Source organism: Parambassis ranga, chromosome 21 (genome assembly GCF_900634625.1).
Source record: "Parambassis ranga chromosome 21, fParRan2.1, whole genome shotgun sequence".
Classification (NCBI taxonomy): domain Eukaryota; kingdom Metazoa; phylum Chordata; class Actinopteri; family Ambassidae; genus Parambassis; species Parambassis ranga.
Genome location: NC_041041.1, coordinates 21197766 through 21222289, shown reverse-complemented (window position 1 = coordinate 21222289; position 24524 = coordinate 21197766). Strand labels below are relative to the sequence as shown.

At 40.4% G+C, this 24524-nt stretch overlaps 5 protein-coding genes and 1 pseudogene across 5 annotated transcripts; 2 read left to right on the top strand and 4 right to left on the bottom strand.

Moving 5' to 3' along the window:
• Positions 1 to 34: 34 nt before the first annotated feature.
• On the top strand, positions 35 to 964 carry LOC114453790 (olfactory receptor 10A3-like). Its single transcript, XM_028433685.1, has one exon. It carries the CDS (start codon positions 35 to 37, stop codon positions 962 to 964), a length of 930 nt encoding a protein of 309 aa, XP_028289486.1.
• Positions 965 to 7912: 6948 nt separating this feature from the next.
• LOC114453789 (olfactory receptor 142-like) lies at positions 7913 to 8845 on the bottom strand. The gene has a single exon (XM_028433684.1). It carries the CDS (start codon positions 8843 to 8845, stop codon positions 7913 to 7915), a length of 933 nt encoding a protein of 310 aa, XP_028289485.1.
• A 2820-nt stretch (positions 8846 to 11665) lies between these two features.
• On the bottom strand, positions 11666 to 12613 carry LOC114453788 (olfactory receptor 142-like). Its single transcript, XM_028433683.1, has one exon. The coding sequence runs from the start codon at positions 12611 to 12613 to the stop codon at positions 11666 to 11668; it is 948 nt and encodes a 315-aa protein (XP_028289484.1).
• A 2964-nt stretch (positions 12614 to 15577) lies between these two features.
• Positions 15578 to 16519, bottom strand: LOC114453787 (olfactory receptor 142-like). The gene has a single exon (XM_028433681.1). It carries the CDS (start codon positions 16517 to 16519, stop codon positions 15578 to 15580), a length of 942 nt encoding a protein of 313 aa, XP_028289482.1.
• A 2253-nt stretch (positions 16520 to 18772) lies between these two features.
• LOC114453786 (olfactory receptor 6N2-like) lies at positions 18773 to 19732 on the bottom strand. The gene has a single exon (XM_028433680.1). It carries the CDS (start codon positions 19730 to 19732, stop codon positions 18773 to 18775), a length of 960 nt encoding a protein of 319 aa, XP_028289481.1.
• A 2019-nt stretch (positions 19733 to 21751) lies between these two features.
• On the top strand, positions 21752 to 22693 carry LOC114426500 (olfactory receptor 5F1-like; annotated as a pseudogene).
• The last annotated feature ends 1831 nt before the right edge of the window (positions 22694 to 24524 follow it).

The following is a 24524-nucleotide window of genomic DNA, read 5'->3' as shown; positions in this document are numbered from 1 at the left end:
CAACCAGGACAGTATATGTATTTTGTATAGTGGAATGGACAACAGTACTTTTCCTTTTTTCTTTAACCTCACCATGTTTGTGAACATCGGACAGTACCGCTTTATAGCTTTTACCTTTTGCCTCCTGCTGTATGGCTTCATCCTCTCCGCTAACCTCCTCATGATCGTGGTGATATCACAGGAACGGACGTTACATGAGCCCATGTATATGTTTATTGCTTTGCTCTCTGTCAACTCTCTGTATGGTTCCACGGGATTCTTCCCCAGATTTCTCACGGACCTCCTGTCTGACACTCATCTGATTTCACGCTCTGCTTGTTTCGCTCAGATCTACATTATTTACACATATGCATCCTATGAAATGACCTTTCTTGGCATTATGGCTTACGATCGGTTCGTTGCTATATGCCACCCTTTACACTATAACAAAAAGATGACCTTGAGGACTGTTTTGAAGCTGTCCGCCCTGGCTTGGCTTTTTCCAGCCTTTGTTTTGACAGTGGTTATTTCTTTGTCTGCCAAGCTTCCTTTGTGTGGTAATGAGATACAAAAAGTGTTCTGTGCCAACTGGAATGTGGTAAAATTATCATGTGTTACCACTGCTGTCAACAATATTGTAGGTATGTTTCTGACCATAACTACAGTTTTTCTGCCTCTGTTGTTTGTCCTTTACACTTATTTACGAATCCTGCTCGTTTGCTGGAAAAGATCAGCAGTATTTAAGAATAGGGTATTACAGAGCTGTCTGCCACACATAATCTCATTTGTCATTTATTCCATTACAGGCTTCTGTGATATAGCCTTGAGTAGGTTTAATCTAGAGGAGATAAATCCATTTGTTGCTGTAATGTTATCGCTGGAGTTTGTCATCATTCCTCCTATTCTAAATCCTCTAGTGTACGGTCTCAAGTTATCAGAAATTAGACGACACATTATAAAATTGTTATCACGAGGTAAGAGATGATCATAAAAAACATTAGAATAATTAATACTTTACTGTATTCAGTGGTCTATCTATCTATCTATCTATCTATCTATCTATCTATCTATCTATCTATCTATCTATCTATCTATCTATCTATCTATCTATCTATCTATCTATCTATCTATCAGAACTGATCGGCCTGTGGGCAAAATGAAGTTACCTGTCAATCGAAAATTAAACGTTAAACTTATAACAATCTTTTGTATGTTATTTAGACAATAACCTCCTCATCATAACGTAGAGAGGACTTAACCCCACTAGCCCATTTATACCAGCCATCACTGACTGTATTTCATATGACACGTGTACAAAATTTAAAATAAATGATGTGCAGAGTGCTTTTAAAGACTGTGGACTGGATGACAGTGTGATCTTTCATTGTCACGTGTGAATCTTTAATATTTATTATAACATTTTTATGATACAGATAGGGGTGTAAAATATATATAACTATAATATTTTTTTTCAAAAAAGTTAATTTTAAATATGTATTTTTCCAAACAATATCTCATTCATATTTCTCATTTTTTCCCAGAATAAACTTAGAATGAATCCTCATGACTCTCATTTGCTCCACCATGCATTGTAAGGTGTAAGGTACAGGTGTGTGTCTTTCCTAATCAAGTCCAATCAGTATCACCAAACACAGCTGGACTCAAATGAAGGTGTAGAACCATCTGAAGGATGATCAGAAGAAATGGACGCACCTGAGTTCAATATATGAGAGTCACAGCAAAGGGTCTGAATACTTAGGATCATGTCATATTTCACTTTTTCTTTGTTAATACACCTGCAAACATGTCAACAATCCTGTGTTTTTCTGTCAGTATGGGGTGCTGTGTGTGCATCAATGAGGAAAAAACTTAAACTTAAATATTTTAGCAAATGGCTGCAATATAACAAAGAATGAAAAATATAAGGGGGTCTGAATACTTTCCATACCCACTGTACAATCTATATCTGTTCCCTATAACATCAGACAGAAAACCATTCATTTTGTCATGGCTGTTGTCAGCATAAAAGCATAGGAACCAACCAGACAACTAAAGTAATAATATGTATAAGACAAATGCAGAAATTAAATTTAAATTTTTTACAAGAAAAAAAGTTTATCGGCCAGGCCTATGATGGAGCTTCAGTAATGAGGGGTGCCACTGGAGGAGTGCAGTGTAAGGTACAGGAAATCTATTCAAACGCTCACTACCTTCACTGTTATGCCCACCAGCTAAACCTGGTAATACAACAAGCAACCTCGCACATCCCTCAGATCAGTCACTTTTTTCCAACATGGGAGGATTTGCTTCTTTTTTCCCCCGTAAGAGCGAGTAAGAGAACTGCAGTGCTTGATGAGGTGGTGGCGCATTGACTTTCAAGTGCATTGTCAACACGTTGGAATTTCAACAGCCTGTTAACACAGTGTATGTGTCAGGGTTTATCAAGATGAGGACACAAATGCGAGGCACAGGGCAGTCTTGTGACAAAAGTCTTTTATTTTTACTGACTCAAGACAGTGCAAGAGTTTTTTACAAACCAAACTTTATCTCTACCACTGGTAGCTTTCAAAAACATGGCTTGGCATGGTTCAAAGAGTTATCAAAATTCGAGGGCGAGAAGAAATACAAAAATACTTGGCATGGCAGAGCAAACCTTATCACGGGAAAACAAGTCCATCAGTGAGGGCTGGCAAGGCTTATCATGGAAGATGAGACACACGTAGATCCAGAAGCATAAGGGAACACATGAAAACAAACCCCTCTAACAACAAGGACAAACTGGCACCCAGTGCAGGGGAGACAAAGACTAAATACACAGGACCAGGGAAGACAACGAGACACAGGTGACACACATTAGGGCAGGGCAGGTGATCACACAGGGAGGGAAAACACAGGAAGTAAATCTCAAGACAATGCACAAGGAGGACAAGGCTATCAAAATAAAACAGGTAGCACAAGACAACGTCACAAAACCAGAAACCCAGGGGACAGAACAACAACCTAACAAAGATAACAGGACACAGGATAAACAGAAAACCAAAACAAGGAAAAAAAACCAGAACTAAACACCAGGTCGTGACTGTACGAGCACCAGGATGAAGTGAAGTGTTTTCAGACCTTACAGAATGGAGAGGAGCCACCCAGACATTCATTAACATCATGCAGGCTATCAGGTAGGCTAAATGCACTAGTAGTGATGATTCTGTGTAGCCTTAAATCTTTATATATCATCTTATTAATTCATTCAATTTATCTGTGAAGTTTAGAATATAATTGCCACTAATTATAACACAACCTCGGGTTTGGTTAATATATCTGTAGCCAGATTTCAGAACTTACTCATGAAACTCCTGTATTGGATCAGGGAGGCTGTTCCTAATATGGTGGAGGAGGAGGAGCACAGAAGACCTGCTCAGGAACCACCCACAAAAGAAACGGAGGACGCATGCAACACCATTTGTCTACGCTGTAGTGTGCTGGATGAAGACGGCCGACACCAACAGACTCAACAAGCTCATTAGGAAGGCTGGCTCGGTACTGGGAGTGGAGCTGGAGTCTGTGGTGGAGGTGACAGAGAGGAGGATACTGAGGAAACTCCTCAGTATTCGTAACAACACGTCTCACCCCCTGCATGACACACTGCTGTCCTACAGGAGCACATTCAGTGGTAGACTGAGACTACCGAGGAGCAGCACAGAACGCCACAGGAGGTCCTTCCTGCCAGTGGCCATCAGACTGTATAACTCCTCCCCTTTCTGTAGGGAGAAGCGCTAGATAATCATGTCAGGCATCACTGTCATTCCCTCCACTGGTCTATATTTATGCTTACTTAGCAGCTTATATCTCCATATTTGTATCCATGTATCATATACTGTGCTCATACTGCGTACTGTACTCTTATTTTGGATTATAGTGACACTTATACTCTTATACTCTGTACTTAACTGCATTTAATGTAACTTGATACCTCTGGCACAAGAATTTCCTTCAGGATTAATAAAGTTTTATCTTATCTTATCTTATCTTAGCTTAGCTTAGCTTAGCTTAGCTTAGCTTAGCTTAGCAGGATTGTGTGCAAAAGCCCTCTAGAGGGTGATGATGTTATGTGAGTTGTGTATTTTAACCTAATACTAAGACTACTGACCACTATGACAAGATGATTTCTATTATAATTTTACAGACAAACCTATAATTAACGGAGGGCGTACTAAAGTGTGAACATGACTGTGAAGTAGCAGGTAGGCAAATCAGAGCTGTTTTAAAGGGAAAAGGCTTTAGGACATTTCACAGCACAAACAGCCCAGGTGAAAGTACTAAACACTTTTTATTTTTATTGTTCATTCTGAAAGTGGCATAGCACAAGAATAAATTGAAAATCAACACAAATGTCCCTGATCATCCAGCCATATGTACACATTTACATCAGCCATTTACATAGTTGAGTAAAAATAGACATATTGCAAAAGAAAGACAACTTAAACACACCGTACACTCCACAAACAGAGTTGTGTACATGTGCATTTTTGTAGCCTAGAACTGAACCACTATTTACAAAAGTACACTCAACAAAAATATAAACGCAACACTTTTGTTTTTGCTCCCATGTTTCATGAGATGGACTTGAAGATCTAAACTTCATTCCAGATACACAATATTACCATTCCTCTCAAACATTGTTCACAAATCTGTCTAAATGTGTGATAGTGAGCACTTCTGCTTTGCTGAGATAATCCATCCCACCTCACAGGTGTGCCACATCAAGATGCTGATCTGACATCATGATTAGTGCACAGGTGTACCTCAAACTGCCCACAATAAAAGGCCACCCTGAAATGTGCATTTTGTTTCTGCTTTATTGGCGGTCTGGGGACTCAGAACCAGTCAGTATCTGGTGTGACCACCATTTGCCTCATGCAGTGCAACACATCTTCTTCGCATAGAGTTTATCAGATTGTCTATTGTGGCCTGTGGAATGTTGGTCCACTCCTCTTCAATGGCTGTGCGAAATTGCTGGATATTAGTGGGAACTGGTGCACGCTGTCGTATACGCTGGTCAAGCACATCCCAAACATGTTCAATGGGTGACATGTCCGGTGAGTATGCTGGCCATGCAAGAACTGGGACATTTTCAGCTTCCAAGAATTGTGTACAGATCCTTGCAACATGGGGCCGTGCATTATCTTGCTGAAACATGAGGTGATGTTCATGGATGTATGGCACAACAATGGGCCTCAGGATCTCATCACGGTATCTCTGTGCATTCAAAATGCCATCAATAAAATGCACCTGTGTTCTTCGTCCATAACAGATGCCTGCCCATACCATGACCCCACCACCACCATGGGCCACTCGATCCACAACATTGACATCAGCAAAGCGCTCACCCACACGACGCCACACACGCTGTCTGCCATCTGCCCTGAACAATGTAAACTGAGATTCATCCGTGAAGAGAACACCTCTCCAACGTGCTAGACGCCATCGAATGTGAGCATTTGCCCACTCAAGTCTGTTACAGCGACGATCTGGAGTCAGGTTAAGACCCCGATGAGGACGACGAGCATGCAGTTGAGCTTCCCTGAGACGGTTTCTGACAGTTTGTGCAGAAATTGTTTGGTTATGCAAACCAATTGTTTCAGCAGCTGTCTGAGTGGCTGGTCTCAGACGATCTCGGAGGTGAACCTGCTGGATGTGGAGGTCCTGAGCTGGTGTGGTTACTCGTGGTCTGCGGTTGTGAGGCCGGTTGGATGTACTGCCATATTCTCTGAAATGCCTTTGGAGACGGCTTATGGTGGAGAAATGAACATTCAATGCACGAGCAACAGATCTGGTTGACATTCCTGCTGTCAGCATGCCAATTGCACACTCCCTCAATGCTTGTGGCATCTGTGGCATTTTGCTGTGAGACAAAACTGCACATTTCAGGGTGGCCTTTTATCGTGGGCAGTTTGAGGTACACCTGTGCACTAATCATGATGTCAGATCAGCATCTTGATGTGGCACACCTGTGAGGTGGGATGGATTATCTCAGCAAAGCAGAAGTGCTCACTATCACACATTTAGACAGATTTGTGAACAATGTTTGAGAGGAATGGTAATATTGTGTATCTGGAATGAAGTTTAGATCTTCAAGTCCATCTCATGAAACATGGGAGCAAAAACAAAAGTGTTGCGTTTATATTTTTGTTGAGTGTATGTAAGGCAACATATACAATATATTGACACAATATTAGCATAAAATGTTTTATGCTAAGTGTTGTTCTTTGTTCAGATGCAGGTTAGTGAACCTCAGTCATGCTCCCATGTGTTTTTTAGACAGAAGAGTCTATCTCCTGGTAACCCTCCAAACAAACTGTTGTTCAGTCTTCTTGTAATTGTGCTGACACATTAACATTGAGCATGCTCAGTGAGGTCTGTAGACTGTTAAACTCCAAATAGGTTTTTATAGGTTTTTCCAGATATATGTGCAGCAACACATTCACAATCTTTATCTCTTGTCATTGTGTTAACACACACCTGAATGTTCCAGAGCAGCAAACTCTGTTTTTATACACCTGCTGATGATCAATTCACCAAGCACTAGTGATCAGCAGCACCTACTGCAGCTCACTTAATAAAAGCCTATGGAAGCAGTAATTGTATGGTTCATGTTCTTTTTCAGATCAGATGATCAGTTGATTTCTATCTTCTGGTTTACACTAAAAAATGATTTAAAAAGGGGTTTGGTAAATGTAATCACAGTTGTCCATAGCCTGGTAGCACCTATTGCTGCCATTCAATGCTATCATAGCTCTATAACACCTTTCATGTTAACATGTAATGCTATAATTGTGGTGGGTCCTGCCCCCAACAACATATGTGACATACACTGTTTAGATATGATCACAGGTGGGTGGCAGATATGTACACATGGCGGTAGAAGATGGATGATGGATGGGCTTAGAAATAATAACCTAATTTTATGTTGTCCTAATGATGAATAGCACCACACATCACCACCGCCCCATGCTCAGTGACTATGACACAACACTACACAACACAACACTATAGAAGTCTGAGTTGCCATCTCTGCAGATAACAAGAACTCCAGCTACCGCATACAGGTCTCACTGTTCAAAACACTGATCCAATTTACCATCAAGATCTTTATTTTCCAAGTGCAGTGCCCTCTTCAGGCTCATGGTGGAAGCAACAGTCTCCTCAATAAACCGTAACTAGATAATGTTAGCAGCAGCACATGACTATCTAATTCTGGCTGTGACACACCTCATAAGGGAGGACATGAGGCCTAACCAGATGCCTGAACCACCTGAGCACACTCTTCTGTAGCAACTTCACTTTGAGCCCCTCCCACTAGTCTCACCCAATAAGACCAAAACAAATGGTTTAGACTTGCCAAGTCTGACCAGCAGTCTTCCTCACCCTCGGACCCAACTCACATTTGGTGATTGTTGCCAACAGGTGTAACACAGCTGTCCCCCAATTGGATGATGAAGTCCAGGCTCACCCAGGGTCACGAGAACAGGATCACTGCTGTTTATGTGTAGTGTGAGTGTATAGATCTATACTCTCTGCTTAGATTCAGCCAAAACGTATAGGACAGAGACAGCTACCCAACAGTTTATCAAGAACTTTGTTCACTGTCAGTGGCAAAGTCAGTCGCTGAATGTCTTGTTTTGCATTTTTTTAAGGATTAAAATGTTATATTGTGTTTTCATCATTACAGAAACTAATGTCTGACTACACTTCTACAAGTTACATCGATACAAAGGAGAAAAAAACAAGTAGCTAAACATTATAATAATGACACTATAATTTCTACATTTTACACTGAACTATAACACAATTCAGAAACACATCAGGGACACTTATTACACCCTTATGTAAGCATTTTCAGAGGTTAAACATCGTACAGTACTTACAAGTTAATGAGTCAAAATTTAAATACATTTAAAAGCATAAATTGTGTTATGCTGTTTCTTACTTTAGTTAATTTCAGACCATACATGAGAGGATTCATAATCGGAGGAATAACTATAAATTCAATTGCCATAAAATTCTGGACACTTTCTGATAAGTCACTTGAACTAAATCTCATGTACAACAAATCAAAGAGCACACACACAGCAAAAGTCACTAAACAAATGAAATGTGGCAAACATGTGTGCATGAACTTTGTCCTGCCCTCTCTGGATGTTAAACATGTTCGGATAAGATTTGCATAAGACCAACCAATAAAGAGCAGATGTCCAATATAGAATGTATAATTAAAGGCTGGAACAGCAATGCTGGCTATAGAGGCAGTGCAGGCTATTCTGGAAACTAACCAGTTAACACAGTAGATCTTTGGTATGTGTGAGCCACACAGCCTTGACATTGATGTGGTTATTGATCCCACGAATACCAAATACAAAGGAACAAGCCAAGCCAAGAACACAAAGACACAGACCTTTTGTTTAGTCATCACAGAGTGGTAGACCAGAGGTCGACATATAGCCACATATCTGTCATAGGCCATAAGTGCTAGAAGAGAAAGGTCAGCAGCAAGTGAAGAGTGCAGCACAAAACCCTGCAGCAGACAGCCAGCATAAGAGATAACATGAGTGTGAGACAGAAGATCACTGAGGAACTTGGGGTAAAAACCTGCCGTCCCATAGAGTGCATTGATGCACAGATTACACAGAAAGATGTACATGGGTTCATGGAGGTTTTTATCCACAATAACTGTCACAATAATGGTCACATTTACCAGCCAAATCACACAATAACACAGTAGAGTCAGAGCAAAGAGAGTCACTCTGTAGTTTCCTATGCCACCTAATCCTGAAAGAGTAAGCATAGTGATCACTGACACATTATCCATCATACTGAACAGAGCATTCTACATCATTTCAAATGAAGCATCTGCACACCACACTGTCTGGCTGGAGGAAGAAGGACATCCACCCTGAGCTGGAAATTATTCTGATATCAGTTATATCCTTTCATTGAAGCAGCCAGTGGATGTGGGAATTCAAACAATCCAATCACAGAAGACTTTGCACTGCACGAATCAGATGAGTTTTCCAGACATCCTATCCAGTTTGTGTCCATGTGAGAAGAGACACATGTTATTTAATACATGATTGCCAGGCTCAAGCTTAGATGTCACATATTTATAAGGGTAATAGAGGTCAAATCAGTTTCTGCATTCTAGCAGAGCATATCTACAACAGTAAGCTACACTCTTCATGCAGGTAGTGCAGTTGGTCATGATTTGCTCACACCATCCCAGACAAAGCAGAATGTCTGCTTGGCTGCAAACGGCCTTAACAGATCAACAAAAGTGTGAGAGAAATGTTATCAGGTGCGCCCTGCTAAGATAGATGTCTTTGTGACCTGAGACAGAGCAGGGCATTAACAAGATATGAGATAGTAAACCAAATGAATAAGAATGCAAAAGAATAAGAAAGGAGGCTAGCTGCTTTGTATAACTCCCATATCCAAACCTTTAAAGAGGCTTCATGACAGATGGAAAGGAAGTAGTAATTACAAATCAGAGGTGTCCCACGTTGTTTGGAACAACTGTTTAATGACAAAAAAGGACCATAATAAGGCTAGATGCTTATTAATCTACAACCTGCGACTGACAAAAAGTCACAGCACTATTAAGTCTTGTATTCCTGCAGCTCTAAGTAGTAATGACTTTTTGAGTTTCTTCACCAATCATTTCACTAATATGAAGCTGTCCCTGCAACTTCTGTGGATGCATCGCCACTTTTAGAAACTTCTCTTAGTCCTGATCTACCTCTGGGCAGCTTCTTTTACCTCCAGACCTCTCTGAACTGACCTCCAGCATCAGTAAATCTAAACCATCCACATGTCTTTTGGACCAACTTGGCTTCTCAGGAATGTTATTCCCCTGACTGGTGCTTCCGTGCTAGATCAGATCAACTTATCTTCAGCAACAGGATATGTACCACAGGCATTTAAGGTTTCTGTGGTTAAACCTTTACTTAAAAAATGTTTACTTGATCTGGGCATTTTAGCAAACTGTACAACAATCTCCAACCTCTCATTTATTTCTGAAAGGGTGGTTGTGAGTCAGATATGTGACCATGTACATGAGAACAGTTTGAGGTTTTTCAGTCTGGATTCAGATCCCATAAAAAAAAAAACCACTGGTTGAAGGTACAAATGACCTCCATATGTCATCAGACTATGAACATGCTTTTATTTCTACTGGATCTCAGTGCTGCTTTTGACCCTAGAGATTATATCAATTTATTACACAGATTAGAACATGGACAGCGGTTAACAGATTAAAGCAGTAGTAGTGTGGCCTGCTCCTTCTTCTGCCAGACAGCTTGAAAGGTTCCTCAGCTTTGCAGCCCCTCTAACCCAGCTCACCTCCTCTAAGACACAGTTTTCCTGGACTAATGAAGCCAGTGAGGCCTTTCAGCGACTGAAGCAATGGTTCAACACCACTCTTATTCTCGTCTAGCCTGACCTTACATGTCAGTGCATTCTGAAATTGAATGCCTCAGACTGTGGAGTTGGGACACTGTTATCCCAGCATTCTTTCGTGGACCAGAAGATACACCCCTGTGCCTGTTTTCTCTTGTTGACTTTCAGCAGCAAAGGAATTATGGCCTTGATCACCCGGAGCTAGTGGCTGTTAAACTGGCACTGTAGGAGTGGAGGCACTGGCTCGAGGGACCTGAACAACCCTTTGTTGTCTGGACTGATCACAAGAACCTGGCCTTTATCCAGAAAGCCAAGAGATTGACACCACCATGCCTTCCTCCTGAGTAGTGGGAGCAGTTTCTTGGGAGAAAGGCACCAACATACAGGAATCTCAGCACACCATGAGCCAGATAGTGGCACACCTGGAAATTGTTTGCTCCTGATTTTGTTTGTTCGCAGGTCCTCCAGTGGGGGCATTCTTCTCAAATAGACTGTAACCCAAAGTCCATAGGACTCTATAGTTACTGCAACATCACTACTGGTGGCTCTCTATAGATGCTGACACTCGGGGGTTATATGGTTGCCTGCCAAGTTCGTGCTAGAGGGAAGGTTTCCCATCAGCCCCTGGCTGGTTTGATGGGAAAGCTGGTCTCCTCTGCCCACTACATGTTCTGGGTCCCCCTGGTAACATGTGCTCTGGTTACTGGTCTACCAGCATCACAAAGATATCCTCACCACGGGGTAGATTCTCTCCCTAGGGACTGCTGACATTCTGGTCACTCAGATCTTCCACCTGCACTGGATACTGTTGGACATCCTCTTTGACTGTGGACACCAGTTTACATCACATGTATAAGAGGCCAAGCCTTCTGTCCAGGCTCACGTTCATTGTTGCCAAAAGATTTTAAAGAATGTCCACTCTGTCCTGCTCCATTCAGTGTAAATGAACTGCCGCTCAGCAGACTGCCACTCATTAATAGCCATCTTTTTAGGGTTTATAATATAAGTTTATATTTTATTATGAAAGTAGCGAATATTTGATCACACTTTTACATGTTACATCAATACAAAAGAGACAAAATAAGCAGCCAGACATTATATAACAGTAAATATACACAAACTGTGTCACTGTCAACAAATTCAGAAACACATCAGCAACTCTGTTACCTTGAACAGTATTTACAATCAGATCATGTTTGTGTAGTCATTTTTAGAGGTCAATCTGCTCATTTTAGTACATTCACGAGGTAATGAGCCTAAATTGAAATACATTTAAAAGCATAAATTGTGTTATGCTGTTTCTTACTTTAGTTAATTTCAGACCATACATGAGAGGATTCATAATCGGAGGAATAACAATAAATTCAATTGCCATAAAACTCTGGACACTTTCTGATAAGTCACTTGAACTAAATCTCATGTACAACAAATCAAAGAGCACACACACAGCAAAAGTCACTAAACAAATGAAATGTGGCAAGCATGTTTGCATGAACTTTGTCCTGCCCTCTCTGGATGTTAAACATGTTCGGATGAGATGTGCATAGGACCAAATTATAAAGACAAAATGTCCAGTGTAGAATGTGTAATTAAAGGCTGGAACAGCAATGCTGGCTATAGAGGTAGTGCAAGCCAGATTAGAAACTAACCAGTTAACACAGTAGATCTTTGGTATGTGTGAGCCACACAGCCTTGACATTGATGTGGTTATTGTGCTAAAAAATAATAAGAAAAAGGGAAAAAACCAAGCCAAGAACACAAAGACACAGACCTTTTGTTTAGTCATCACAGAGTGGTAGACCAGAGGTCGACATATAGCCACATATCTGTCATAGGCCATAAGTGCTAGAAGAGAAAGGTCAGCACTAAGTGAAGAGTGCAGCACAAAACCCTGCAGCAGACAGCCAGCATAAGAGATAACATGAGTGGGAAACAGAAGATCACTGAGGAACTTGGGGTAAAAACCTGCCGTCCCATAGAGTGCATTGATGCACAGATTACACAGAAAGATGTACATGGGTTCATGGAGGTTTTTATCCACAATAACTGTCACAATAATGGTCATATTTACCAGCCAAATCACACAATAACACAGTAAAGTCAGAGCAAAGAGAGTCACTCTGTAGTTTCCTATGCCACCTAATCCTGAAAGAGTAAGCATAGTAATCACTGACACATTATCCATCATACTGAACAGAGCATTCTACATCATTTCAAACAAAGCATCTGCACACCACACTGTCTGGCTGGAGGAAGAAGGACATCCACCCTGAGCTGGAAATTATTCTGATATCAGTTATATCCTTTCATTGAAGCAAACATTCAAACAATCCAATCACAGACTTTGCATTGCCACAAATTAGATAATCAACTTTCCAACTATCTCAAATACTAAAGTCTAGTCAGTGTACATGTGAGGAAAGATACATGTTATTTAATATGTGACCGGCAGGCTCAGTCTGAGATGTCACATCGGATAATATAGAAGGTTAATGCAGCTATGAAGGAAGGGCTTCTTAAAATCAGTTTGTGCATCCTAGAAGAGTATATCTGTGACCTGATAGTAATAACAATTACATAAATCACACATAACATCATGACCCCCTGGCAAATGTTGTGCTGGTTCCCCCTTTGCTGCCAAAAAGCCCTGCATGGTCTCCACCAGGCCCCTGAAGGTGTCCTGGGGTATCTGGCACTAAGGTGTTAGCAGCTGATCCTTATAGTCCTGTCAGTTGAGAGGTGGGGCCTCCATGGATCAGGCATGTTTGTCCAGTACATCCCACAGATGCTTGATTGGATCGAGATCTGGTGAATTAGGAGGCCAGGTCTACGCCTTAAACTCATTGTGTTCCTGAATCATTTTTGCTGTATAGTATAATTAACCAGATTTACCCAAGCAAATTTGATTACATAGTCTTACATTGTTTTCTAACTTCCTCTGATTTTTCAAAATAGTGTCAGACAAAATTGTTAAAATATCATTATATCATTCAAATATTTCACATGTTCTGTTTAGCAGAGCAGACAAATTTCTGAACGTTTCTACTATGTTTCCCTTGAGAAAACCTAATTACTGTAATTTGCACACAACAGATTTTTTTATGCAAACTAAAAACTACCAGGGTCAATATTTTCAGCCTCCTGAAGATGTGCCCTCTTTGTTTAGCCTTAGTACAAATCACTGTTACAATGATACTACAGTATCTCACAGAAGTGAACCCCCCCCTTTACATTCAGCAACCATTTGTTATTTCTTCTTCAGAAACAATACTATTAAAATGAAACTTGGATATACTTTAGAGTAGTACACGCTGTTCTTGCCATGTCTGATGGTAACGTATTGCGTCACTTCCTGTTTCCACTCTGTCCTGCTTGTTCACCTATTGTGGGGTGCTTGGTGTTACATCCACACACTTGTGTTACCCTTTATCAAAAAGGTTATTAAGTGGACAAATGTCTGGGTTCCCCTTTCCTCAATCTATTACCATTGCTTAAGAATCTGCCAATCTTGGTGTTCTCTGGCAAATGCCAATCACCCTGCACAGTGTTGGACTGTAAGGACAAGTCCCACTTGTGGACATCGGGCCCTCATACCACCCTCATGGAGTCTGTTTCTGACAGTTTGAGCAGAAACATGCTCACAGTTGGAGCTGGAGGTCATGTTGCAGGGCTCTGGCAGTGCTCCTCCTCTTCCTCCTTGCACAAAGGAGGAGGTAGCGGTCCTGCTGCTGGGTTGTTGCCCTCTTACGGCCACTCCACATCTCCTGTTGTACTGGCCTGTCTCCTGGTATCTCCTCCATGCTCTGGACACTGTGCTGACAGACACAGCAAACCTTCTTGCCACAGCTCTCATTGATGTGCCATCCTGGATGAGCTGCACTACCTGAGCAGCTTCTGTGGGTTGTAGACACCGCCTCATGCTACCTCTAGGGGTGAGAGCACTGACAAAATGCAAAAGTGATCAAACATCAGGCAGAAAGGATGAGAGCAGAGAAATGGTCTGTGGTGCACCTGCAGAACCTCTGCTTTATAGGGCTGTCTTGATAACTGCCTCTCATTTCCACCTGTTGTCTGTTCCATCTGCACAACAGCAGCTGAAACTGATTCACAATCAGTGTTGATCCTAACTGGACAGGCTGATTTCACAGAGGTGGGACTGACTTGGAGTTACATTGTGTTGTTAAAGTTTTCGTTCCTTTAATTTTTTTTGAGCAGTGTAGTTTAAATTTTATTGACACTGTAGGCTACATACAACCAGACATTGGATTGTTTTGTCAAATTGGCTTCATAATTGTTTTTGTACTTAATACTGTACTTCAGATCGCTGCCCCTTATTTTATTTTATTATCTGTATCTCACTTATACTGGAAAAAAGTATGTAAACGTCTGTCCCCAAAATAATCCCTTTGATGGTTCTTGAAAGGATCTAAACTCAAACATGTCACATGATTTTCTTTTTTTGCCCTGTTTAGTATAAGAAATAATAAAGACCTGATATTATGTATGTTATGTACAATAGTAATTCATTAAGTAGCAGGTGATAAGATAATTAATTTCCTTGTTTTTTGAGTTTTTAATACAAGTTAAAATTGTATCTTATCATTAAAGAAGCTAATATTTGACCACACTTCTATATGTTACATCCATAGGTGCAGATTCTATGGGTGCTTTGGTGGTCGGAGCACGTGTTCCAACCTACGTTGTCATTGATTTGCTAGTGACCACTCCCCTGCTACCTACCAACGCATTGCATTGTTATTTCAGATAAACTGCCAAATACGCTGGATGGTAACTTGCTTATAAAACCAGCATAATGGTTGCTTTAGCCAACAAAATCCCAACTAACAAGTTTATGATAATCGACACCACAAACAGTGTGTAGAGTGTGTGTGACTGTGAAAGAGAGCGTATGTGATACACACACACGCCCACAGAATAGCAAGGAGTCATGGCGAGCACCCACCAGCAGAAACATAAATCAACACCCCTGGTTACATCAATACAAATGAGACAAATAAGTGGCCAGACATTATATATAATAATGAAACTGTAAACATTCACAAGCTGTGTCAATGTCAACAAATTCAGAAACACATCAGAGACACTTACACCAACATGACATCTGTTAGCATGAACAGTATTCACAATCAGATCATGTTTGTGTACATTTGAATACATTTAAAAGCATAAATTGTGTTATGCTGTTTCTTACTTTAGTTAATTTCAGACCATACATGAGAGGATTCATAATCGGAGGAATAACTATAAATTCAATTGCCATAAAATTCTGGACACTTTCTGATAAGTCACTTGAACTAAATCTCATGTACAACAAATCAAAGAGCACACACACAGCAAAAGTCACTAAACAAATGAAATGTGGCAAACATGTGTGCATGAACTTTGTCCTGCCCTCTCTGGATGTTAAACATGTTCGGATGAGATTTGCATAAGACCAACCAATAAAGAGCAGATGTCCAATATAGAATGTATAATTGAAGGCTGGAACAGCAATGCTGGCTATAGAGGCAGCGCAGGCTATTCTGGAAACTAACCAGTTAACACAGTAGATCTTTGGTATGTGTGAGCCACACAGCCTTGACATTGATGTGGTTATTGTGCTACAGAATAACATGAAAAGGGGAAAAAACCAAGCCAAAAACACAAAGACACAGACCTTTTGTTTAGTCATCACAGAGTGGTAGACCAGAGGTCGACATATAGCCACATATCTGTCATAGGCCATAAGTGCTAGAAGAGAAAGGTCAGCAGTAAGTGAGGAGTGCAGCACAAAACCCTGCAGCAGACAGCCAGCATAAGAGATAACATGAGTGTGAGACAGAAGATCACTGAGGAACTTGGGGTAAAAACCTGCCGTCCCATAGAGTGCATTGATGCACAGATTACACAGAAAGATGTACATGGGTTCATGGAGGTTTTTATCCACAATAACTGTCACAATAATGGTCATATTTACCAGCCAAATCACACAATAACACAGTAGAGTCAGAGCAAAGAGAGTCACTCTGTAGTTTCCTATGCCACCTAATCCTGAAAGAGTAAGCATAGTAATCACTGACACATTATCCATCATACTGAACAGAGCATTCTACATCATTTCAAACAAAGCATCTGCACACCACACTGTCTGGCTGGAGGAAGAAGGACATCCACCCTGAGCTGGAAATTATTCTGATATCAGTTATATCCTTTCATTGAAGCAGCCAGTGGATGTGGGAATTCAAACAATCCAATCACAGAAGACTTTGCACTGCACAAATCAGATAATGAGTTTTTCAAACAAAGGCCTGTGGTTCATGGAGAAACCGATCTTGGTCATTGGCTATTCTGTTCTGCATGTAAAGCCAACACCAGAGGCTATAGTTAAGTACATCCCGAGGGCCAGAGTGGGCGCAGGGGGTAACTTAAAGCTGCTGGAAAGAGATAAGCGTAAATGCAGTAAGATTATAATTCACATTGGACCGCATTGCATCTCCTGGCGCCCTGGCCTCTACGGTGTGGCCGGGGCGTGGCCTAAAAGTTTGGCGATTTCAGAGGAAACAGGAAGTCGCTATAACTTCTGTGTTTACTGCCCAATCTGTACCAAATGTCTGTGTATGCTCAGTCTCTGACCCTAAACACATCTATACAACAATATTGAGGCTTTGACAGAGTGCCACCTACTGGCTACACAAAATGTTGTGTTTTCATAGGTTTTTCTGCCTGCCCCCCTGGCCTGTTTTAAGTAGGATCATGAAAATTGACACACATGTGTCATCACCCCAAGATGCACAAAAAACAACAGGAAGTCTGCGATTTTGAAATTTATGTTAATTTTTGGCGATTTGTGACCCTGCTACAAAACTTTTCACGACTCGCATACTTCATCCAATCAAGCTGAAAATCACTGTTTCAACTCAGGACACCATAGGGAATAGACGCATTCCAAAACTCTTTCAAAAGTGTTACAGTGTGGCGGGGGCGTGACCTCATTCGCCATTACAAAGGAACTCACTGTATTTTCTGCAGTACCACCAATTAATTAGAAGTAATTAGAGCTAAGTGGATCCACCTGCACAACCTGCCTCATATCTCCTGATCTCCTACCTGCATTTAAAAACTCTCCTCAATGCCAGTTGTTTAAGTGGTCTTTCTCCTGGTAACTGTTCAAACAAACTGTACTTGTTCAGTCTCCTAATTGTGCTGTCACATTAACATTGAGCATGCTCAGTGGTTTCTCTGATCTTGGGCTGAATTTGCTGGGACACCCACTCCTGTGAAGATTGACAGCTGTCCTGAATGTTTTCCACTTGTGAATAATCTTTCTCACTGTAGAACATTGAACAAGGTCTGCAAATCTGCTGATGATAAATATATCAAGGACTGATCACCGGCAGCAGCTGCTGCAGCAGCTCAACTATTTAAATTCTGTGAAAGCAATAGGAGGGTACGCAGTATTTAACACTTTTTGTTTTGTTTGTTTGTTTTTTTTTTGCTTCATTTTGCTCAGTAAACAATGGCACAGCGAAAAAAGTTATGAATTTGTACGTCTGGGGTTGTATTTGCTAAAGAATCACTACATTTAGATAAAGCACAAATTAAAAGAGGGAGTACTACCTTTTAAACATAGTTGTACATTAAAGTATAACAGCAACATTGTGTAATTAGGTAAAAACAGTTAAACCTTATATAATCATATTTTGTGCATTTTAAGCCACAGACACCAGGTACAAGTGTGACCATGTGAAAGCCTTTTTTACATGTTCAGTTCAGGTGCAAAACTTTCCCACACATATAAAAAAACACAGTTCTATAAAACAAGCAGGATATTTCACAGTAAGGCACAGATTTATATATTAAATATGTTGTTTACACAGACACATAGTTTGCTTTCCATAATAGAGGATGTTTATTCTAAATCAAGCTTAAAATGATTAAATATACACTGTCGTTCAAAAATTTTGGGGTCACATGGAAATGTTTTTTTTAAATGTTTTTTTTTATTAAAGATAACATTAAAGTAATCAGACATACAGTCTAGACATTGTTAAGGTGGTAAATTACTATTCTAATTAGAAAAGGCTGATTTGTAATGTAATATATACAAAGGTAAACAGAGGCACTTTTCCAGCAACCATCACTCCTATGTTCTCCTATGTGGTACATTGTGTTAGCTAATTTGGTTAAAAAGGCTAATTGATGATTAGAAAACTCATGTGAAATTATGTTAGCACAGCTGAAATGTTAATGCTGATCAGAAAAGCTATAGAACTGGCCCGATGACCCCAAACTTTTGAACCGTAGTGTAGATGTCACAGTTGGATGTGCAAATCACATATCTTTACTTTCACTGCAAATTTGCCACGGCTTCAGTCTTAAAACATGAACTCTTATCACATATGAAATATACAATTCTGTGTCTTACTTTTGTCAACTTGAAACCGTACATGAGGGGATTGACAATCGGTGGAACAAGCAAAAATTCTATTGCCATGAAATTTTGGACACTTTCTGACAATGTCTTTGATCCAAATCTCATGTACAACAAATCGAACAGCAAAGATCCAACAACGACTATCAGAGAGAATAAATGTGGGACACATGTCTGCATGAATTTACTCCTGTTCTCTTTGGATGAACGGCATGATTTAATCAAATACATATAAGACCAAACAACAAAACCAACATGGCCTAAATAAAAAGTGTAATTAAAAGCTGGAATAATGACATTAGCAATGGAAGCAGTGCAAGCCAGATTAGAAACTAACCAGTTAACACAGTAGATCTTTGGTATGTGTGAGCCACACAGCCTTGACATTGATGTGGTTATTGTGCTCAAGAATAATAAGAAAAAGGGAACAAGCCAAGCCAAGAACACAAAGACACAGACCTTTTGTTTAGTCATCACAGAGTGGTAGACCAGAGGTTGACATATAGCCACATATCTGTCATAGGCCATCAGTGCTAGAAGAGAGAAGTCAGCACAAGCGGAGGAGTGCAGCACAAAACCCTGCAGCAGACAGCCAGCATAAGAGATAACATGAGTGTGAGACAGAAGATCACTGAGGAACTTGGGGTAAAAACCTGCCGTCCCATAGAGTGCATTGATGCACAGATTACACAGAAAGATGTACATGGGTTCATGGAGGTTTTTATCCACAATAACTGCCACAATAATGGTCACATTTACCAGCCAACTCACACAATAACACAGTAGAGTCAGAGCAAAGAGAGTCACTCTGTAGTTTCCTATGCCACCTAATCCTGAAAGAGTAAGCATAGTGATCACTGACACATTATCCATCATACTGAACAGAGCATTGTACATCACGTTAAATCTGAAACAGACATCTGCATCATTTTGTTTCAGAAGGACATACAGACTGAAACATTATGCATCATAATATGTGAGTTAATAAACGTAATATACAAAAAGTTGTAAATGAAATGTTATTTACATCCTAGACTGCACAAGTGAATCACATCCGCTCAGCCTGATTAGTGGGAGGAGAAATGAGTAGGGTGTAATGCTGTATGTCTGTCTGTCTCTCACAGGGCATGTTTACTTTATACCTTACTTTTTATCCCCCATGTGGCTCTCTCATTCTTGAAATGCCCACTGTCGGAAAAACATAGTGTGTATAGCTTTTAGCTTATCAACACTAAGACATGCTTTTTGGGAATATGGTTTACTGATGTATAACACTGATACATACATACACTAGGCATTCTCTCAATCAGCGCCATGAAGTTGTCATGATGGAATGGTTCTTGTTGAGTGCTTTGCCTTCACTCTGCCGTCCAGTTCATCCCAAATCATCTCAATTTGATTTAGGTCAGGTGATTGTGGAGGCCAGGTCATGTGACCTAGTACTCCATCACTCTCCTTCTTGGTCACATAGCCTGGAGAAGTGTTTGGGCTCACTGTCATGTTGAAAAACAAATGATTAAGAAATGATGAATTAATAATTAATTAACAAATGATTAATACACTAAGCACAAACCAGATGTCATGTCACTGCAGAATACTGTGGTCGCCATGCTGGTGAAGTGTTGCTTGAATTTTGAATGAATCACCAACAGTGTCACTAGCAAAGCACTCCAACACCATCACACCTCCTCCTCCATGCTTCACAGTGGGAACCATGGTGAAGGACATGGTGGAACCACAATTCTCACATTTGGACTCATCAGACCAAAGTCTAATGTCCATTCGTTGTGTTTATTGACCCAAAAACTTTTTGTTGCTCTTCCTCAGTAGTGGTTTCTTTGCAGCAGTTTGACCAATGGATCTACTACTAGAACTCTTTGAAGCATCTACCTAATGCTCACATGGTTTTAACAAACACTATTCAGCTTCATTAAAGTAACAAGCAGATTGTCCTCCCACTTCTCTGTATAATTAAGGGGTGGACTTCCGTACTTGCTTCGCTAAAACACCTTGCAAGTTACCCTGAGCTTTCCAGCAATTATTTCCAAGCAATCTTTCATGTATGATCTGTCCTGTCTTTTGGTTTTTGTCTTTTGCCTGCCCCTTGTCTGTACTGTCGCCTGAGTGGACTTGCCTGGTGAATTGAACCCTGCTACCTACCCAGACTTGTAACTTGTGCCTGCTGGCTCTGTTGCTTAGAGGACTAAGCAACAGGAGACAAACCTTTACCAGACGGGAAAAAAGAAAAAAAGATAAATGCAGAAAATGCCATTATTTTGAAATCTGGATCCGTATGTGTGGTGTGTGGTGAGCATCTGGTCATCTGTTGTGGATGTCGTTTATTCTGTTCCCTCATCATTTGTTATTATGATTTTCTGTTATTAGTCGTTCGTCTGATCCGTCGTTCCTCCCTCTTGTCCTCAGTGTTGCTGTGCAGTCCTGTCTTCCCTGTGTGTCTCCCTGCCAGTTTTACTTCCTCCCAGTTCCCTCCTCCTGATTACCAGCTCCTCCCTAATTGTGTTCACCTGTGCCGTCTCTCCTCTATTTAAGCCCTGTGCTTCACCTTTGACTTTGTCAGTTCTTCCCTGGTGAACCCCTTGTGATTACCTGCCTTACACTGTCGCGTCGTCCTCATTTCTTCGTCCTCCCTTCCTCCTCAGGTTTGGTTTGTGTTTTTGATCTTTGTTTCCCTAGTCTTTTGGTACTTTGATTTTGACTGGCACTGTTTTCAGAAGCTCTCCTTTTGTTCTCCTGCTCATCTGGACTGTGTTTTGTAGTTTAGCTTTGAATAAAGCTCCCTTTTTGTCTGCGTCTAGGTCCTGTTAACCAGATGATGAGACACTTAGAGGGACAAAGGGAGCTGACTGTGTGACATGGAGGCTACACGATGAGGACATGCAGGTTTGACAGAACCTTGAAACTGTGACTTTAATGGCTAACGTTTCTGTGCCAACGTTTTTTACGCTTTCAGGATTGAACTACACAGTTCCACACAGAATCATTCTCTTTGCTCTCACTTTGTTGTGGTACACAATAATTTGCATAGTTAACATTGTTGTCATCGTCACTATTATTGTGGACCGAAAGCTTCACAAGCCAATGTACATCTTTCTCCTAAATCTGTGTATTAGTGGACTTTATGGGACAGTGGGTTTTTTTCCAAAATTCCTCCTAGACCTCCTGTCCCCCTCTCATGTCATCTCCTATGCTGGATGCTTCCTGCAGAGTTTTATAATACACTCATCATCTGGATGTGATTTATCAGTCTTAGCTGTTATGGCCTATGACAGATATGTAGCTATATGTCAACCGCTTCTGTATAACTCAGTGATGACTACAAAACACATTTCTCTATTAGTGGTCTTCTGCTGGTTTTTACCTTTGATTTGCATGTTCACTAACACAATGTCCATTTTTAATGAAGAGCTGTGCGGCTCATTCATACCTAAACTCTACTGTTCAAACGCTTTAATTGGTAAACTTGCTTGCATTCCCTCTATAACAAACATTAGCTTTGCATATGTCAACATTGCAATTTACATTATCCATTTTTTGTTTCTTATTTGGTCTTATATACATCTGGTTCAAATCTGCCTAAAGTCCAAAGAGGGAAGAAGAAAGTTTACACAAACATGCGCCCCACATTTAGTCTCTTTGTTCAGTTTTGCCTTTGCGGTGTTGTTTGATTTGATGTACACTCGTTTTGGTTCAGGGATGTTGTCACAGAGCCTCCAGAACTTTATGGCAATAGAATTTCTTTTAATTCCTCCGCTATTGAATCCATTGGTGTATGGATTAAAACTGAACAAAATACGAAAGAGGATTTTGGGGATCTAGATTAGAGAAAAAGTGCCATAGAAAGGTAGATCAGATGTAAGAGCTCAGCTTGAGGAAGTATTTTCAAATGTATTCAGATTACATATCTGATGGGATACAAGGAGGCATAGAAGTGTATATGTTTTATACTAATATTCTGTCAATATATTGTATATGTTGCCTTACATACTTTGTAAATAGTGGTTCAGTTCTAGGCTACAAAAATGCACATGTACACAACTCTGTTTGTGGAGTGTACGGTGTGTTTAAGTTGTCTTTCTTTTGCAATATGTCTATTTTTACTCAACTACGTAAATGGCTGATGTAAATGTGTACATATGGCTGGATGATCAGGGACATTTGTGTTGATTTTCAATTTATTCTTGTGCTATGCCACTTTCAGAATGAACAATAGAATTAAATTTTGATTGTTGTGTTTTTTTTTTTTTTTATAATTAAAAAAATTCCCTGTGCTTAGTACTTTCACCTGGGAACCTTGTGTTGTGAAATGTCCTAAAGCCTTTTCCCTTTACAACAGCTCTGATTTGCCTACCTGCTACTTTACAGTCATGTTCACACTTTAGTACCCCATCTGTTAATTATAGGTTTGTCTGTAAAACTATAATAGAAATCATCTTGTCATAGTGGTCAGTAGCCTTAGTATTAGGTTAATACAACCACAGACAAACACAAACACAGTGGTATGCAAAGGTTTGGAGACCCCTTAGGCAAATCACTGTACTCATTTGCCCAACAGAAACAGTTTATGTGCATTTCAACAAAAATAGGCATGTGCATAAATGTGGGTACCCCCAAAAATAATTTCATTAATAATATAGTAGAGCCTCCACAAGACAGTAGCAAGAAAAACTCCCTTTTATTTTTATTTTAGATACTTTAGTAATCCCAGAGGGAAATTCTTTACAGCTGCTGCCAAGCAGTGTCACACGATGACTAGCACGGTGTGCCACAGGCTAGGGTGAAGTGTCTTGCCCAAGGACACACAACAATGACTTAGGGAGGAGTTGGGATTGAACCACCAACTGCGCCACTGCTGCCCCTTTTTTAACAGGAAGAAATCTCAAACAGCACCCGCCTCATAAGGAGAACCTTCCTGCTGACAGTTGGCCGGGCAGAGGAGGAAAAGAAGAGGGAGACAGGACAGAGAGAGGGACATACATACAGTGGGTACAGAAAGTATTCAGACGCCCTTAAATGTTTCACTCTTTGTTATATTGCAGCCATTTGCTAAAACCATTTAAGTTAATTTGTTTCCTCATTAATGTACACACCACACCCCATACTGACACAAAAACACAGAATTGTTGATATATATATATATATATATATCACATAGTCCTAAGTATCAGACCCTTTTCTGTGACTCTCATATATTGAACTCAGGTGCGTCCATTTCTTCTGATCATCCTTGAGATGGTTCTACACCCTCTGCACATAGAACTGAACATTAGCACATTTTATTTTTTTATTGCTTATTCTTATTCTTATTTATTCTTGCCTAAAATAAGTCTAGTCTTTTATCTTAGTTTAGTTGTGTACAAAGTTATGTGAAGGGAACTCGCAAAGCAAGAATTTCATTACTCAGTGTAACCTCTGCTGTGCATTTGACAATAAACTTCTTCACATCACCGTTCACACTGGGGAAAAAATGTGGCTTAAGCAGGATTTGGCCGCATCCAGATGTGTTTTTTTCCGAGTGTGAACACCTCCAATCCAGCTGAATCCAGTTTGATTTCAAGCCGGCTAGATCCACCCTCGAGAGGTGGATCTAGCAGGATTGGCTCAAATGTGGCTCAGGTGTGAATGCAAATGTAGCTAGCGAATCCGGCTT